Source organism: Nelumbo nucifera, chromosome 1 (assembly GCF_055504915.1).
Source record: "Nelumbo nucifera cultivar China Antique chromosome 1, China Antique-T2T, whole genome shotgun sequence".
Lineage (NCBI taxonomy): Eukaryota > Viridiplantae > Streptophyta > Magnoliopsida > Proteales > Nelumbonaceae > Nelumbo > Nelumbo nucifera.
Genome location: NC_142649.1, coordinates 169,668,521 through 169,686,144, shown reverse-complemented (window position 1 = coordinate 169,686,144; position 17,624 = coordinate 169,668,521). Strand labels below are relative to the sequence as shown.

At 38.1% G+C, this 17,624-nt stretch overlaps 1 protein-coding gene across 4 annotated transcripts in view; it reads left to right on the top strand.

Annotated features, from left to right (window-relative positions):
• Positions 1-16,531, top strand: part of LOC104596534 (uncharacterized) — a 34,983-nt gene extending 18,452 nt beyond the window's left edge. Inside the window, exons 2-4 of one of the 4 annotated variants that reach the window (XM_088895195.1) lie at positions 10,584-10,891; positions 15,143-15,517; positions 16,481-16,531. In XM_088895195.1, the coding sequence (XP_088751321.1) occupies positions 10,584-10,891; positions 15,143-15,498 (664 nt within the window). In that variant the 3' untranslated portion in view covers positions 15,499-15,517; positions 16,481-16,531. The other 3 variants (XM_010257736.3, XM_010257735.3, XM_010257734.3) reach the window with 3 other exon arrangements.
• The last annotated feature ends 1,093 nt before the right edge of the window (positions 16,532-17,624 follow it).

Here is a 17,624-nt window from a genome sequence, read left to right as displayed (position 1 = left end):
CTTGGTTAGCCTAGGAAGATGGAGGGCCATGAAGATCATAACAAAAGTTGACATTGTGACCTTCTCGTTCACTATGTGAGTACTCATGGGCTGAACCACGACCACTACCACTACGACCACCACCACTCCTTGCATCACCAAACTCTCTACCACCTCCTCGTGCACGTCTGGGCCCATGGCGAAAACCCCTCACATTTCCTCCACCTCTACCACGCATATGTCCACCAAGAAAACTGCCTTTGGAAACCACCATGGCTTATCTCTCTGAAGGTGGGGGATGATCACTATGTGGATTTGAGGCTCTCCTTTTGCGAGAGAAAACCTTAGACAAGGATGGAAGATCACTGCTCCCTAAGATTTAGTCCTGCACTAAATCAAATTCAGATCTCAACCTAGATAAAAATTCTTGCTACATCTAGATGTTCTCATTGTTCTTGACGAGTCTTCAAATCAGTGGATAGGGGTTGACAAACATTGAGCTCATTCCTTGAGCTTTTTAGAGAAGCATAGTATTCTTCAACACTTTTATCCCCATGTTGAAGAGAAAAATAGTCTTGGTACAACTGGTAAATTCTTGTGACATTGTCTTGTCCAGAGTACAATTGCTTGGCATGGTCCCAAATCTCCTTGGTCGTGTCTAGAAACATAAGGTTTACACTAATGTGATTCTCCATAATTTGGGCATTCTCTTGTACCCATTCATTGTGCCCTTTTGATTCACTTTTCAATGGATCCTCCTGGATGTACTTGAACTTACCTCTTGCAATGAGAGATACCTCAACCGACTTGGCCCGTGGGATATAATTAGTACCATTGAGTTTCACCATAGTTAATTGAGAAGTCATGAAATCTGATTGCACAACTATTGTAGGTTTAGTGCTACCATTTGGTGAAGCCATGAGTGGGAGATCACTGATTTGTCACCTAGGCAAACTGTCAAACAGCTGGTATGCAACTACTGTAACACACCCTTTTCTTTAGGAAAAACACCAAGAATCATCAGCCCTCTACTTAAGAAAAACTTGGGAAAGATTGCATACTTACCACAAGGTGTCACCACAACACAAACCATTACAAAATCACCACACATTGAGGAGCACCTAGCTCACAACTCAAAACATCACAAAACTGCTCTCTTTGAACTGCCGAATAGAGGGCTTTTAGAAAAACACCACCAACTCACACAACACTACAACTTGAGGCATTAAAGCCTCTTTTCCAAGTGGGTGATCAGTCCTCTTAAGTCCTTTTCCTTTCCAACAAAGAATAGAGAATATTCTCTATTCCTAAGGCACAAAAAGTTGACACGTGAACAGTGCCGCGAGTGGTACAGTCGACCTCAAGGCTCTGATACCAAGTTCCAACTTTAATAAAATAAGAAAAGGTGAAGAAAAGGATAGAAGAAAGAAAGAGAAGATAGGAAGAGAAAGGGAAGGGAAAGAGAAGAAAAGAGGGAAGACTAGAAAGGAGAAATCTGTTCACTTCTCCTTACTGTCGACCCAGGTTGTATTAACATTCTATTAAGGCTGAAATGACTACAATACCCATAGGAAAATTACAGCAAATATAAGAGAGAAAGAATAACATGAAAAAGACAATACTGCTCCTGTTAACTACTTCTAACAATTCTGACAAGTTAAGAATTTTCTTTTTTTTTTTCTGAAAATATCAAAGTTTTTGAACCGTTGTTGACCCGGACGATCGGACCGTTCGGTCCAGAAGCCGTCCAGACAACCGGTTTTGTTTCACCCTTAACCCGTTATTGGGTCAAAACCCGTTGACTTCGTCAAAAAACCACTGACCTGGGCAGTTGAACCGTCAACTCGTTCGACCCGGCCAACAGTTCACAATATAAAGTTGCAGAGAGAACTCAGATGATTCAGGTCTGAGATCCAGTCTGAGACACAAACTCAGATCTGGGATCTAGCACAAAGAGAAGAAGAAGAAGACACGAACTCAGATCTCAGATCTCAGATCCAAGAACTCAGGTCTCAGATCTGTATTTGTTGCCGCCGCCTCGCTGTCGCCGTCGCTGTTGCCGTCGCCGGTGAGCATCCAATCATCCTCATCCTCTTCCTTCTTCCCTCCTTCCCTCCTCTCTTTCCTTCTTTCTTTTTTTTCTTTCTCAGACAACAGTTCTCCTTTCTCCTTTCTCAGCCGACATCTCTTATGAGGTTTGCATATTAGGGCAAATCTCATATAAACATTTGCTCTAATATGCAAACCGTCCGAACTGTTCAACCCGGACGGTTGAACCGCTGACCTGGAAACCAGTAGCTAGAACGGTTCCGTTTCCGGGTCGGTTTTCAAAACCTTGGAAAATATTAGGTGCACTGATAAACTGAAAAAAGGAGATGGTGATTTCATTCGGAATATGGAGGCATTAATAATGACACAATACTTAACTATTCAATTATGAACTGATAGAGGTTTTGCAACTTTCAGATTTTTCTAGGGTGAAAGTGAAGCAGAAATTTTGTAACACAACGATAGGCTTCAGCCACAAGTATTATCAAGCAAATAAACAAGAGATAATAGAAAAATAAGCTAGAATAACCTCCATTATAGCTGTTGGCTTCATAATAATATGCCTACTAATCAGCTTGTTGATTAGGACTTTGACCATGAGTTGCAGAACCCAAAAATCAACCAACTTGAAGTCTTTGGTTGGAGCAATTCCACATGTCAGATAGAGCTGAAAATCCATAGTATTTTAGTACCCTAAGTGTACTTTAGTGCCACCAAATTTCAGCCAAATCAAACAAGATTTGACTGGTCAATGGGCAGCCCAGTGCACAAGACTCCCGGCAATGCGGTGTTTGGGGAGGGACAGATGAATACAGCTTTAAACCTGCACATACAGGGAGTCTGTTTCCAAATTTGACTGCACAATCGATCACTTTTTATGGTTGACAATGATTTCTGCCGGTCTTCTATTTGTCCCTTTTCTTCAATTTCTTTCTTTGAGCCTTGCTTAAAATTTTCTTATAAGCACCTGCATCAGAAAGAAGATGGTTTGTGTGATTAAGGATGAAGAATATAGGCAAAGAAGCAAGTACACAACTTGACATGCATAAAAAATGAACAGGAGATTAGGAAGGAGGTAAAATCTTGTTATTAGAACATATGACTGTGAGAAGAATTTAAAACATCTCCAAAGGTCACAGAGACATGCCTACAACCAGAACTCTCCAAGTTTAACTTCATTCATCACATTAACTTATCTAAAATTCAATTACAATAATTCTGTCAAAAGACTCGACTTAAGAGTTTGGATCTCTATTTATACACTCCAATTTGGGTTAGGAAGTTGACAAAAAAAAAAAAAAACTCCTAATTGCTTCAGAAAAAAGACGTAGCTGTCTATAATGCATAGGGACATCACCCAGGTATGGGCTCAAACATGAAAGTAGAATTCCCTTTATGTATGAGTATGTTGAGAGTGGAGGGTTGGGTTGTATTGAGCTTCCAAAAGGGAGGAGTTTTTTGGGATTTCCTTGGTTGTAGCTCTTTGAAGATCCTTCTTGCCTTTCTTATATTCTCTTGTTATTTGTGGAAGGCTGAAGCACTGTTAGGTAAAACTATTTCTGATCATTATTATCAGTAGTGGCACAACAGTTTGCTGCTCGATTTAATAGACAATGGTATTTATCGTTTTAATTCTGTTTTGCCTTTGGACTTATTGCTTCAGTCAGTTGCTAGGGCAATATGAAAAAAATGTTTTTTCTGTCTTAATGACTTACATCACCACATGGATTAGGTAGTTTTTTATTGCTAGGGCAATATAAAATTTGTTTTTTCTATGAAAATTTTCATTTCTTAGCTTTTTTTTTTTATTGGTACCTTTGTTGCTTAAGTTTTTTTTTTCTGTATAAGTATTTCTCTGTTGGGATGGCATCCATCTTTAGGTTGGTAAGGCAATATGGAAAATTAGGTTTTTGTTATGTCCTGTTGGCGACTGCTGACATCATCACAATGATTTGGCAGTTGGCTGACACCATCTTTAGGTTGCTACTGCCACTCCCCATCCATCACTGATACCTTCCCTATCTCATATATTTGAAGGTGCAATGTCAAAATTATGTGTTGTTTGATAAATTGAACCAAATTTATCATTTGCCAGGTTTCTAGGGCAATATGGAAAATTTAGTTATATTTTTGTCTGGTTGGTTCATGTAACCACATAGACTAGGAAGTTAGTTTTTTTGGTTAAAAGTGTGTATTTATTTCTTAGATGAAAATAAGTTCTATCAATGATATTGAGAAAGATGCTGCATTTGATGGTATCTCAAGAATAAGGGGCTTTTGTGAATGTGGGATTTTGGTGGCCAATGAGATGGTAGATGTCTAGATGATTTGAAGACTTAAACAAGAAATGGTTTCATTTATCAATTAGATATGGGAGAGCTTGTGACCATGTGGAGTTTTTTACTTCTTTTCTTTTGAGATAGGTGTTGTCAAAAATGGGTTTGAGGAAGAGATGGATTTGTTGGATAATGGTGTGTGTTGTGTCCATATACTATCATGGTTTTTTCAAAGTATATTATGGTTTTTTGTGGAGATCAATCTAATGGAAAGAAAACTAGAGGACTGTGCATGAGAATAAGTTGTGAAGAGAAATTTTTGCCTATTAAATATTGAGCCTTCCTTTGGTTGGGAACCCAAGAGAAGATGTTTTTGGAATGTAATGGTGGGAGATTTTCCAAGAGTTTTGTATCATGGAAGAAAAACTACATTTCTGTTTGGGGAAGGATACCTCATAAACTCAAACCTTCTCTTAGGGCACCCATGAAGAAAGTGGTTAAAGAATTTAAAAAGTTATTAAAGATTTCCTAGGGCAAATGATTGGATGACAATATAAAAGGCATAAAATAAAAGATGGTATTGGAGGATATATTTTATGTTTTTTTCTCAATCAATGGTGTGTTGGTATGGAGTTGCCACAAACCAACGGCACACTGAATAGCCAAGGTTTCTTTCTTTGAAAAACAAAGGCTGTGATACCCTACCACTTCCATCTCATTCTTTTCTTGCATAATTGTAGTTTAGATTAACTTATTTATCAGATTGCATGAATATCTTAAATTTAGAACATATTTTTTTAGTGATTAGTTGGTGCCTATCAACTAGAGAGGTCAAAACTACTAGTCATTGCTTCACCACATTGATAGCGCCTATACAATTGGAGGAGATTGCCAAGTATTTATGGTCGTCATGGTTCAAAGTATTGATACACCTGTGTATTGGCAGAGGTGTACCAGTACTTTAACCGACACCTTTTTTTTTAGTTTTTTCTTTTCCAAATTTCAGTTTTAAGTATAATTATATATATATTATTTAATAAAAAAAGGAGTTCGTGAAAACACCTGTAAATAGGTGTATAGGCACCAAGAGAAACGATATGAAACGCCCCGTATTGGGCATACCATGTCGATACTTTGAACCTTGATTGCCATAACTCTTTGTATTGGTATGCCATGGAATGCATTTTCTGATTAGACAGGTATGAGCTTTGGGAACCAGTTTGAACTGATCGTTCAGATGGATCTGCAGATCCGCAAATAGTATGACTGACTCCCTTGCTAGGGTGTCTTTCCTCACTTTGGTTTGTACAATAACACCTTGTACAGTTTGGTGCCTTTCCTCACTTTCAATCCATTAATGCTGTACTGTTGATCATCAAATAAAATTATCATTTATAGAACTCTTTTATGATAGCATTATCTGTAGCATTTGCTATATATTTAGTTTAGTTCACTGTTTCAATGCCTTCAAAAGTTGCCCAAGTGCCTGTCACTGGTGGATTATGCATTTGCTTTTGTATGAAGTACTTACAAATGAGATTCTGTTGTTTATGATAATAGGACCACTTTCTCCAGTAAATTCTGTTCTAGGGTTTGTGCTTCCAAATTTACTTTTTTTTTCCTATAGTTGTTTAGAAATTTACCATTGAATATTTAATAAAATCATTTAGGTTTGTTCTATTGATGTTCTAGGCACGTGATTACAACCTCTACTTGTGATTGTTCTGGTTGCTTTTTGTTTTTATCATCTTCTGCTGGTTATCTGCTAGCAGAGCATGGGACTTTCTTTTTCCTATTTCTATAATTGATCATTTGAGAAGAATTTAATAATCATTTAGTTGGTTGTCCTAAACTATATGTGATTGTTGGGAGCATTGGTTGCCTGCTTTAAGTTTATATCCTGGTATGGTTTTATCTTGTCTATATGCAATATTAGAAACCACTGTGATGTTCTGTAGAAGGTTCTGTGCAAGGTTCAAATATCAATACGCCTGATATGCCGGTAGGGGCGTATCGGGCGAATCGATACTAATTTTTTTACTTATTTTTTTTTTCAGAAACCGGTTCAGGGGGGCTGGTTTAGGGCTCCTCCACCCCCTGAACCGGTCAGACCTCCGATACACCCACTATAGGGGCATATCAGAGGGGTCCTGGAACGATACGTATCGGCTGATACGTGTTGATACTTTGAACCTTGGTTCTGTGTTTGTGAGCTCTATACTTCCAACTATTTAAATTCGCTTTTCATTTTAGGTTGTGATTGTGTATGGGTTCATGTGCCTTTTTTATGTGATATTGTTAGAAGGCTAACTTTTTACAGTTATTTTCATGTTATTTACATACCACAAACAATTTTATGCTTGTGCATCTTTAAATAGGTATATCAGAACCCTGCCAATGCGATACAATACGCCTTTAAATAGGTATATCAGAACCCTGCCAATGTGATACAATACACCCGATACGGGGCGTATCGTATCGATACTTTGAACCTTGGTCCTGAATACAACCAACCTGTGTTCTTTTACTTTTATTTGTTTAAGGGGAGAAAAGCTCGGCTGTTTAAAAAACAGCCCAGGTGGTTTTGAAACATCATATGCATGCACTTTACCCCATTTAGTATTTTATTTGTCTTTTTGATTAAAAGATATTGATTGAAACATCTTATGCATGTATTTATCAAAAAAAAAAAAGAAACATCATATGCATGCACTTTTAACTTGTTCAATTTGGAGATCTTGGTTCTTATCCCATGGTTCTTGACATTTTTTTTGGGGGGGGGGGGTGCACCTTTTATTTCATTGCATTGGAATGCATCTTTATCTGATTCTCTCTCTAGCTGGTACTGTGCATATGTTATTGCCATTTATGCAATATAAATCGTGGTGTTATTTGAGATAATATATAGGACTTGTGTGATCTAACCAGTTGCTAGGCTGATGACTTGTAGATGGTCATTTTTCTTTCGAGTATTTTTTTTTTATGAATATTTTTCTTTCGAGTATTTGTCTACAAAATTCGTGTGTTATGCTTGTCTGGAGAAACAGTGCATGATACCAAGACACTTTTGCTTGATACAGACTGGACATATTATTCCGTGTTCTATTTAAGAATATCCAAAGGAAATCTATTTCTGGATGGACATCTAATGGATGTTCTGGAGTGAATGCCTGTTTTCTGACCTCATGTCTTTCATTCGTAATTGGTTGCTGAGTGATGTTCAGCTGCTTGTATGAGTACCGATTCAGCTTGTGCCTTTTTGTGCGTGTTATGATGGTCTGTGTCCTACTTGTGAGCAATGTGTTATGGTTTTTAATAATATATTGGAGTAGACATAGATGTGTCAGTCTTGTATACAAGAGTTTTTTCTTTGTGTTACTATTCAAGTATGAAATTTTGTCATTAACAATTGTCTTCTTGCAACAGGGAAAATGTGATGCATCTTGCATCAATTTATGCTTTGGTGGTCAAGGATGTCCAACCAAAAATGTTTCTTTTTTGAACTATATGCCTTGCCCATTATTTGTATTCTATGTCTGGTATCTTGATTCTTCTATGTTATTTAAGCTGTAGAGTTTGGTTAATATGCTTTATGGTTTGTATAGAGTTTATTGATCATGAAGATGGATGTAATAAGATGGTTTTGTGGCCATCTTGATTCATGTGTGTCTTAAGCCCTCAAAAAAGAAGGGGGGAGGGAGAGAGAGGATTCTTGTGTGTTGTTTATGTTGTATGGTTGAGCTTATAAGCTGTATTGTTTGTATAGGATTTATTGAAAGTTAGATTTAAAAATGTATTCTGGTACTTCTATGTGACACTTGAGTAGTAGGTTAAAGCAAAGTAAGCTCCTCACTCAATACCTTAAGTGCATTGGTCTAATGATGACGTCTTGACATTCAAAGATAATGCTGCTTCATGTTATTGGGAGGTTTGCCATCAGTTTCTGTGGTGATGACTTTTTTTTGTTTGTTTTTCATGGTCTCCTCTATGGTTCTTCCATTCCCCACCATTGGGAGGGGGATTCTCTTTTTTTTTTTTTTTTGGGTAAATCCAGAGGAGCTACACAAGACAGAAGGTAGCTCATCCCGAAAAATCACCCCAACAAATAAAAACCAAGGGTCGGGGCATATTAGCATTACAAAAGGAAAGAGGAGTCTGGGTAGGAAAAAGCTTCCCTTGCTGCCCAGTCCACAGCTTGGTTAGCTTCACGGTAGATGTGATGGTACTCCACCCTGCAGATCAGCAGCTCACGAGCCTTCCAGTTCATGACTGCCTTTAGTCTGCACGACACATCAGTCTTCCTCTTTGATTAATTGTTATTTCCCTCATGCAGGATTCATGCGCAAATGTACTCTATGTCTTTGACTGGTATTCCATTCTCTAATTGCATTAAAACTTTGAATTTTTTCAGTTCATGCTGGCCATGCCACTGATTAATCATTTTATCAAGTAGGCTCAGCTGTTTCTTTTCCTTTGAAGTTATTTTCATATATCATTGCTAGGCTCCTTATCTGCGATTCTTTTTTGGTTGTTAGATGTGCTAATTTATATACAAATCTCCTATATTTGTTTGAAACAGGGGTTGTGGTGTCTGTTCTTCTGTTTGATACTTGATTCTATCTTTGGAATTTCAATGATGTGCATCAAGCTTTGCTGATTATTTAAGTTATTATTCAGGTGAAAGGTATCTGATTGTCTTGAATGATAGCATCTAGGTTTTTGGCTTGGTTAGCTAAGAGCAATTATTTTGGTTAAACAGATAATATGTCTATTTGTTCTTCCATGCTTGGTAGTCGGCAATGGAGTGCAACTGGATAGTAGACTTTTCCTTTGGATCTAGTTGTTCACTTATCTTACAGGCAACTATATCTCAGTGCTTTGGCACTTTTGAGATTGTTACTAGTTTTATAGGTTTCCTAATTGTTCTGAGCACGGTTGTATAGACAGGGAACAAGTGTTTGGACACATGACTTCCATGATCCACCTTCTTCATATGTGGGAATTGCTTTTTCTTTCCAACCCTTTTTGTTGCTGTTTGTGTGCATGCCTGTTCATGCATATGTTTGCCTTCTTACATATAAGATATGTTGGAGTAATTTGTTAAGTATTGGAGTTGCTCTCCCTTGTACTTTTGGTTTTTACCTTTTGTTTTGCATATTTGTTTCCTCTGGGCTTTGTACATGGAAATTATTATTGAATGTGCATGTCAATATTTTTTAGGTTTGCAAAGGGATTAGTTATTCGCTACCAGGTTTCATGGGTTTATCATCTTTTTTTCCCTTTTGATAAGACATGAGTTTACTATCTAATAAATTTGGTGATTTTTCTTTTCCCTGTTTAAAAACTTTCCATGGGGATGATGGTCATTAGGTGCTAAATTTTGTACCGGTGGTCTTCATCTTTGAGAATCACATCTTAGTCGTTTACTTACGTAGTTATATTTGCTTTGAGTGCATGCTGATAGTGTTATTTTTGCAAAGAAAGGTTCTTGTAAATAATGGGTATGTGGTTAAAATTATACCCTGTGGTTGTCCTTAAGTTTGTGAAGCCTGGGTAACTACCATATTCAGTTCCTATCTTAATCTTAGCCAAGGTAGTCTCATGAGTGTGCTGTCTTATACCAGCACAAGTATTTTCTTTTTAGATTTTTCACAGCTATATGGTGGACGTGCGAACTTGTAAAGGCACCTTTGGATGCATGTTCATTAGTGTGTCTTTCATAAACAGCTTTGTGTTTTAGAGATTAATTAACCTGAAGTGTACTGTCCTATACCAGCACAAGTATTTTCTTTTTAGATTTTTCACAGCTATATGGTGGATGTGCGAACTTGTAAAGGCACCTTTGGATGCATGTTCATTAGTGTGTCTTTCATAAACAGCTTTGTGTTTTAGAGATTAATTAACCTGAAGTGGGTCCAGATATTGGCTGATATAATGATACATGATACATGTACACTGATTTGCAGTTTGATTTTCATGTCTAGCTAGGGTCTGCGAGAGTTCTATTTCCATTTTTTGCATATTCACCTATGGGTTCTGACTGGTTTTGAACTCACTTTTGAATGTTAAATAAATAATACGCCAAGAGTGAATTCTTAAGAAATTAGTGCGTTATATACATGCCTAAATCCTACTTGATGGGATGTCACAAGCATCTTAGCTTTCAGTACTGAAGTTTTTATTGTATTCACCAACTACATACTTTGAGCTGCTTTTAGTTACTCTAGTGCAAAATCTGAACTTCCTATCATCCAATGCACACAATGTTCAAAATTACAGGGTATCTAAAGATTTTCCAGATGTGCATGCTCTTGTGATGCATGCATACAACTCTCAAAATGCTGATTTGCGTTATGATCACCTTGGCTTACACAAGGCATTGTGTGTCCTGATGGGATGGAACTACATGAAACCTCCTGAAAACTCAAAGGCATATCAATCATTATCTGCTGATGAAGCGGCTGTAAGTCGGGATGATTTGATTATGTGGCCACCAGTGGTCATCATTCACAACACAAATTCTGGAAAGGGCAAAGATGGCCGCATGGAGGGTTTGGGAAACAAATTGATGGATACTAAACTTAGAGGTATAATGTTTTCTTACATGCTTTATTCTGTATGATTCTATTTGGTTTTACAATTTTTCCTTCTGAAAAAAGGGGTAGTGCAGTGGTCACCAAAATTTCTTAGCTGTATATTAGGAGTCCATTCATTTGTTTTATTGAAAATTTTCTATTTTTTCCCTCGAATTATAAATCTTCTAGAGATTGTTGCCCTTTTCTGGATGAGTTTATCTTGGAACATAATCTAGATGATAATCCTTCAATGGTAGCTTTGATTCTAAGAGATGAAAACGTTGTTTATGTTACTCTGCATTTTTAAATGTGGATTTTTAGTGTAGTCAAAGTATCAAGTATTAACTGGTCGAACAGCTGGATTTTAGGACCCCTACCCACTACTTGATTGACATGCTATATAGCACCACTTTTTTCCTGATTAATTAGTCATCACTGGCACTGACCAATTGACATTTCCCTTGGGTTGACTACACTATAATTATCTTTGGGTTCTGAATTAGTATGAATGAATTTCTTAATCGTGTTCATTTGAGTGGGTACCTTTCTATGTCATTTAGGTTTCTATGTTAGTTGATATTGAGTTAATTAATTGTCATCACTGGCACTGACCAATTGACATTTCCCTTGGGTTGACTACACTATAATTATCTTTGGGTTCTGAATTAGTATGAATGAATTTCTTAATCATGTTCATTTGAGTGGGTACCTTTCTATGTCATTTAGGTTTCTATGTTAGTCGATATTGAGTTATGCTTGTCCTATGTGACCCTGTGGAAATCCTTTGCTGCAGTTCCACCACATCAAGGTCAATATTCTTTTCCCAAATTGCTAGTCTTAAATAAATTTTCTCCTATTCTCATATATTGATGTTTTGGAGTCTCCGTTTGTTGTTAACCCGATATACCCAAACCCAGAGTTGCTTGTTTCTGATTCTATCCTATCCTAGTGTTGCTGTTTTTCACTTAATCTTTCTTGATATCTTCATCCTGCCTAAATTTATTCCATGAATGTATTATTTCTTGGTTGGTCAACATTCTATTGGATGAAATGTTTCTGGTCATAATGGTGATGCATGGGTTTCACAAGAGTCATTAAGAAATTTCTACATCATCTACCCTTTTGAATTTTATGGCATATTGGGAACATCCTTATCAATTTCCTATTGTTATGACTGATCAAATGGCCAGGAGGCAAAATTGTTGTTCGGGTGCATCTCTAGGCAAAAATATTTCCTGGTCTTTGACGTATTCTTGATGCAGGACTATATAGTTTTTGCAAGTTATTTCTTATATGAATGGATAGATGCCTTCTATTTTGGGGCATAGGCAAAGCAATCATCTTTGGGGACATTACTAGAGGGTGGGCCTTTACACTCAGCCCAAGAATATGCCAATACAAAAATATGGGGAGGCCCCAGAATCCAAGCTTCTCTTTTGGGGTATAGGCATTCTTCTTTGAGGGAGGTCACTAGAGGGTGGACCTTTCCATGCTCTGCTAATTTATCTGGCCATTTTGCAGCTGCAGGTGTACGTCATTTCTCCTGCAATCCTCCTTATTTTGATACTCACGGTTGCATACCCCCCCCCCCTCACTCTGCAACATCCCGTTTTGTGAGCTCATGCAACACCTAATCCCATTCTATGAGCTCCATAGTCCATGGCTGTTTCATTCTACATCTGCCATTGTTCTGTCATCCATGCTCTCATGATACACATGCATTTGGTATCAAAGGATGTAAAATTTCCTTATTTCTAGTTGAAGTCAGTTTACAAGTAGCCATTTAGCAATAAAGACAGCAATAACATCATCTACAAATACAAAGTGGTCCAGTGGTATTAGAAGTAAATAAAGGCAGCATGCCTAAAACCCCCTAAAAACAAACCCCAAACCCAAAATGACCCAAATTAATGACAAAACTATGAGCCTGCAAGCATAAACAAAGGGAACATCGTGGCTCCATCCAACTAAGTCTGGACCTACCACAGCAAACTAACTTAACTATAACCAACTAAAGCCAAAGATCTATTTCAGTTTCTTGAGGATGGCAATCTACTTGCTTTGAACCTCAAACATCTCCTTCTCTCTCATCTCTTCATTTGCTATTGCTTCAATGGCTTGATGGCCTCTTTCCTCCTTCTGGCCCTTCATCAACATGATTCATCCTTTATAATTTTCTCTTTCTTCAAGTGTATGAAAGTATTATATCACCTGCTTTTGTCCTTCCATAAGGTAGAATCCTGGATTCTTAGTTTCTTACTTTATCTCGCCAGAAGAAACAAATAGGTGGTTGTTTTCAATAGGGTAATGAAAACATGATCTGTAGTAGTGAGAATTTATTTAAAGGCTTACAATTTGACAGCAACGTATGATTGTTTTGGATGGTTTGAATTGAAGCGGAGTTGTGTCAAGTTGAGTTCTTTCTCTTGTAACATAGTTGGGCTATTTCTAGGGGGGTGGTTATTCATGGTGCTTCCATTTTTTGCTGCCAGCAGATATTCTATGCACATTTTCTTAAAAGTACTTGATATTTGCACCATAAAAATAGCCTATTTTGTTATCCTCTGTAATTTGCTTCGGATGCTGATCATTAAATCTTGGTGATCATATCTTCTAAGAAACATTTTTGGATCAGGTGTCCAGATCTAATTCTATGTGAGATTTTTGTTAATTGTAACCCTCTCTATGAATGTGACCAATTGGGAATTGGCACAAGGTAACAGCATTAGTCCCATGTACCCTTCGTTTTGATCAGTGTTTTAAAAGGCGTGGGAGGCGTATGCCTGGAGGGGGTGCTCCCAAAATGCCCTGAGGTGTATGCCGAAGGCGCTGACACCTCTGAGGCGTACGCCTCAGGTGCAAGAGGCATACGCTTCATGTGCTTTTTTTATGAGGTGTGCTAGAGGCGTATGCCTCATGCACATCTTATATAAAAAGACAAAAAAAAAAGAAAAAAAAAGGAAAGGAAAAGAAAGGGAAGGGGAGAAAAGATAAGGGGAAAGAAAGTGGTTTGCCCCCTGCCCCTTCGGCTGGGGGGCTTCGCCTCATGCCTCTAGGCAGTGGAACGCCTCACGTCATGCCCCCGCGTTTTAAAACATTGGTTTTGATTTTTCCGTCTTTGGTCTCGTCAGACAATAGCATAGCATTTCACAATGGGCATCATGTCAGATAGGAATAGTTTAATCTGTAATCAGTATAAAGAGACACCGAAGACATGGCTCCCCAAGATCAAGTGCGAGGAAAATCAGCTCTCGTAACTTGTTATACTTGCCAATTGATTGCAATAGGTTTATGCATTACTATCTCTTTTCTACTAGATGATGGCAATCCCTTTTCTGATGGAGTCTAATCTGACCTCAGAAACATTTATTCATTTCATACTATGTTTTGTTTCGTTATGTTCTGGATTTGAATCTTTCATGTGGGAGTTATGTTTCTCCATCTGATTGATCAAATATTCTAAACCTTTTAATTTTATAAATGCAAAGATGACCAATTTTGTAAATTTTCTATGCTTGGCAAATCTTTCTGGGAAAAGGAGTGAAGTGGATGCTAGCTGTCATGTAGCTGTGAACTAGGGTAATTTGTCTTGTAATGTTTGATTTCTTTTTGTACCCAAGATCAAACAGGTTCTGAATTACCTGTACTATGGCTAAATATGCAAAGTATCTTCCTGTTATGTCCTGTCAGTGGATGCCCCCCCCCCCCCGGCTTCTGTTTCTTATCCTCCTGAAAAGAAGAGACTTTTTGAAGAGCTTTTATTCCATGGGAATTATGGTGGGAGTTGGTTCCTGAGTGTGTCAAGCTGGATATCATGTCATTTTTTGTTCTAAGATTGGTTCCTTCAGTCTTGGTTAGTTGTATTTACATATTTCTTTCTTTCCCTATAGAAAAGCAGAAACACTTTGTAAACTTTGGCCACTTACCTTGTCTGACAACCGTCATCAGTTGCCTTCTGGTAACTGGTTTGCTGGGTGATTTTAGGCCATTTGGAAGTTCCAGGATTTGTTGTCTCCATTCAATGTATTTTTAGTGGTTTGTGATTTTGTTGATTGGTACTTCTATGGCAATTTAAATCAATCTCATGAGAACTGGAACCATACTATTCTCAAGAATAATTGTAACCATACTTCAGAGTGGAGATGGCACAACCCTTGTTCATGATGCTTACCTGTTGCTGGTGTTCATGCTGTGCACACTACCTAAGATATTTTTATCTTTTCTAATAAGTCCTTGGTTCTGCTTTGTTCTTTTTGTTATTAGATCTTGGCTTTGGTGGTGGAAAATCCAAGTCTTTGTATGGTAAGGATGGTCATCTGGGCATTACAGTGGTGAAATTTGCTGCCGACCAATCAGGCCTTAAGGAGGCCACACGCCTAGCAGAATTCTTTGAGAAGGAAGGCCATGGGCGTGAGGGTTGGGCCCGTGCTCAGTCCTCAAAATCAGGCAAGGACGATGAAAATAATCCAAACCTGGTGAAGGTGGATGAGAAGACAGGGGAGAAGAAAAGGATCTTTTATGGGTACTTAGGAACAGCATCAGATCTGGACAAGGTTGACTTTGACACAAGAAAGAGGGCTGTTATAGAGAACAGAAGGGAATTCAAGCCACCTAATTAATCTTTGGCAATAACACAAGGTATATTTAGGTATTGTCATGTAGAGGCTAAACTTCCTATCTTTGTTTTTCCAGTGACTGACTTTTGTGGGGTATAGAAAACCTTTTGTTGTTTTGTTTTGAGGCTGACATGTTCAGCTAGTTGTGAGGTAACTTGACTGGCTGATTGGTGCAGATTGGGGTTCATCTTACGTTCTAGTCTGGTTAATTCTACCCTCATTTTCATGAATGTGAGTCTGCGAGTTATATTTGTCAAGGTGGCATGTTTGGGTATATTCGGGACATTTTGATGTGGCTGGTGGCCTGGTGCCACATGAAGATCAGAATATCACAGCCATTAGATGATCCTAACTGCTCATGGTTGGGTTTTTCATTGCATGTTATACTTCAGAGTCCAACTAAATGATATATGATGGATGCATTCCTTTTGGATTTTTTTTTCATCCACAGCTGGATAAATTTATTCTGGTGGAAGATGAATTTTCTGAGGTCTCGGGGCAAAGGGGACATTCCTTTATTGGCTATCTATTGCGGTATTGGCCTGCAACAACAAACTTTTGGTTATTTTGTTGGACACAGTACAAATCTCTGGTGTTTCCTTTTCTGCTTTTCCTTTTATTTTAGGTTTTTCTTTTTTGAAGAAGGTTACACCAGCGGGGCCTGATAGAAATCATCAAAGGTGATGCAACTAGGACCTCGAAATCCAGATCCTCCTAGCCCTTGGTTCTTCTGCTTCCTTTTGATGGCCGGTCCAGAGCTTGGTTGCCGTGATAAAATCTTTGCGCAGCTGTCACGTCTCACTACCCAACAGTTCTGTCTAAGATGATCAAGATGATTCTTTAAGGGATTATGCTTTGACCTTTCAAGCACTAATTCAATTGTCTTAGAGACCGCTTTCGTGAACCCCATTTCTTGCCATCTTAACATGCTTTCCCATTCACATGAGTTGTCTGTACGATTTGATTTCTTGGCTTGTTTTCGCAGATTTGACTCGGTATATTATTTATGGATGGCATTGTTGTTCTCGTCTCCAAATTCTATGTCAAAGTGGATTTTGATCTTCCAATTTCGATAACAAGCCACTTGACCATCAATTACATCTTTTTTCTTGGTGTGTCTGCAACGCCGTTCATGAATATTGTGCTTGCAAAGAGTTGCCCTGATTTGTTTCATATGATTCACATAAATGATCCTTTATGTGCAACTCTGGAATAAGATTGATATGTTCGAGGTCCGCTGCTTGGTAATCTGGTTCAAGCAATGCTAATTGCTATACGCCTGATGGGTTGATGGGAGTGTGCCTTCTGGTCTGGTCGTTTGTCCTCATGAAGCTCTTCTTCCTTGGTAGGTATTATTATTATATATAAAGAAATCATCAATACGAAGGTCATGTGCAGAATCTCATTATTAGGGAAGGCCTTATGTGGATACGGCCTGCTGCATTGGTTCTAGCCTTCTAGGTCCTTTTGCGCAGTATTGTAGGGGGTTGCATTTTAGCTTGCCCAACTTTTAAGCTTGGAAATATAGTCCTAGACCTATGCACGGGCATTGTGTCCGATTCACTCGCTCAATGATGCAGGAACGAGTTTTGAAAAATCATCAATGTGAAGGTAAAAAAATCAAGTATTGTGAATTGCGGTTTTCTTGGGTGAAATGTGAATACACATTCTTTCTCTTCTTGCTAAGTAGGTGTTTGCACTGATGAGCATGATCTCATTTTTCAAAACAAAAGCAACTGCCACAACAGCCAAACCCTCTTGGTTTTTGCTGATGTCTGTTTTTTTTTACTAATAAAATCATACACCTTGCTAATTGACTGACATTCTAAGTGGCACTCGGCATCCTTGTGTTCACCAATCAGTGAATTTCTATTCGTCTAGCCAAATTTAATTGGTGATGAGTCTTTAGGGGCAGTTTGATAATGGGTGAAGATACTTGAGTGAATGACTTGCTATTTTGTCCTTCAGTTGATAAAATGTTCAAGGTAAATTCTATGCTGCGGGAAAGTGAGAAAGGCATGCTATTGAAAGCGCTTTGACCAATCAACACCCCCCCCCCCTCCCTCCTCGGTTGAATGATAAGTTTTTCTGGTATCATAGGCGAATCCATTAATTAAATGATAAAGTAG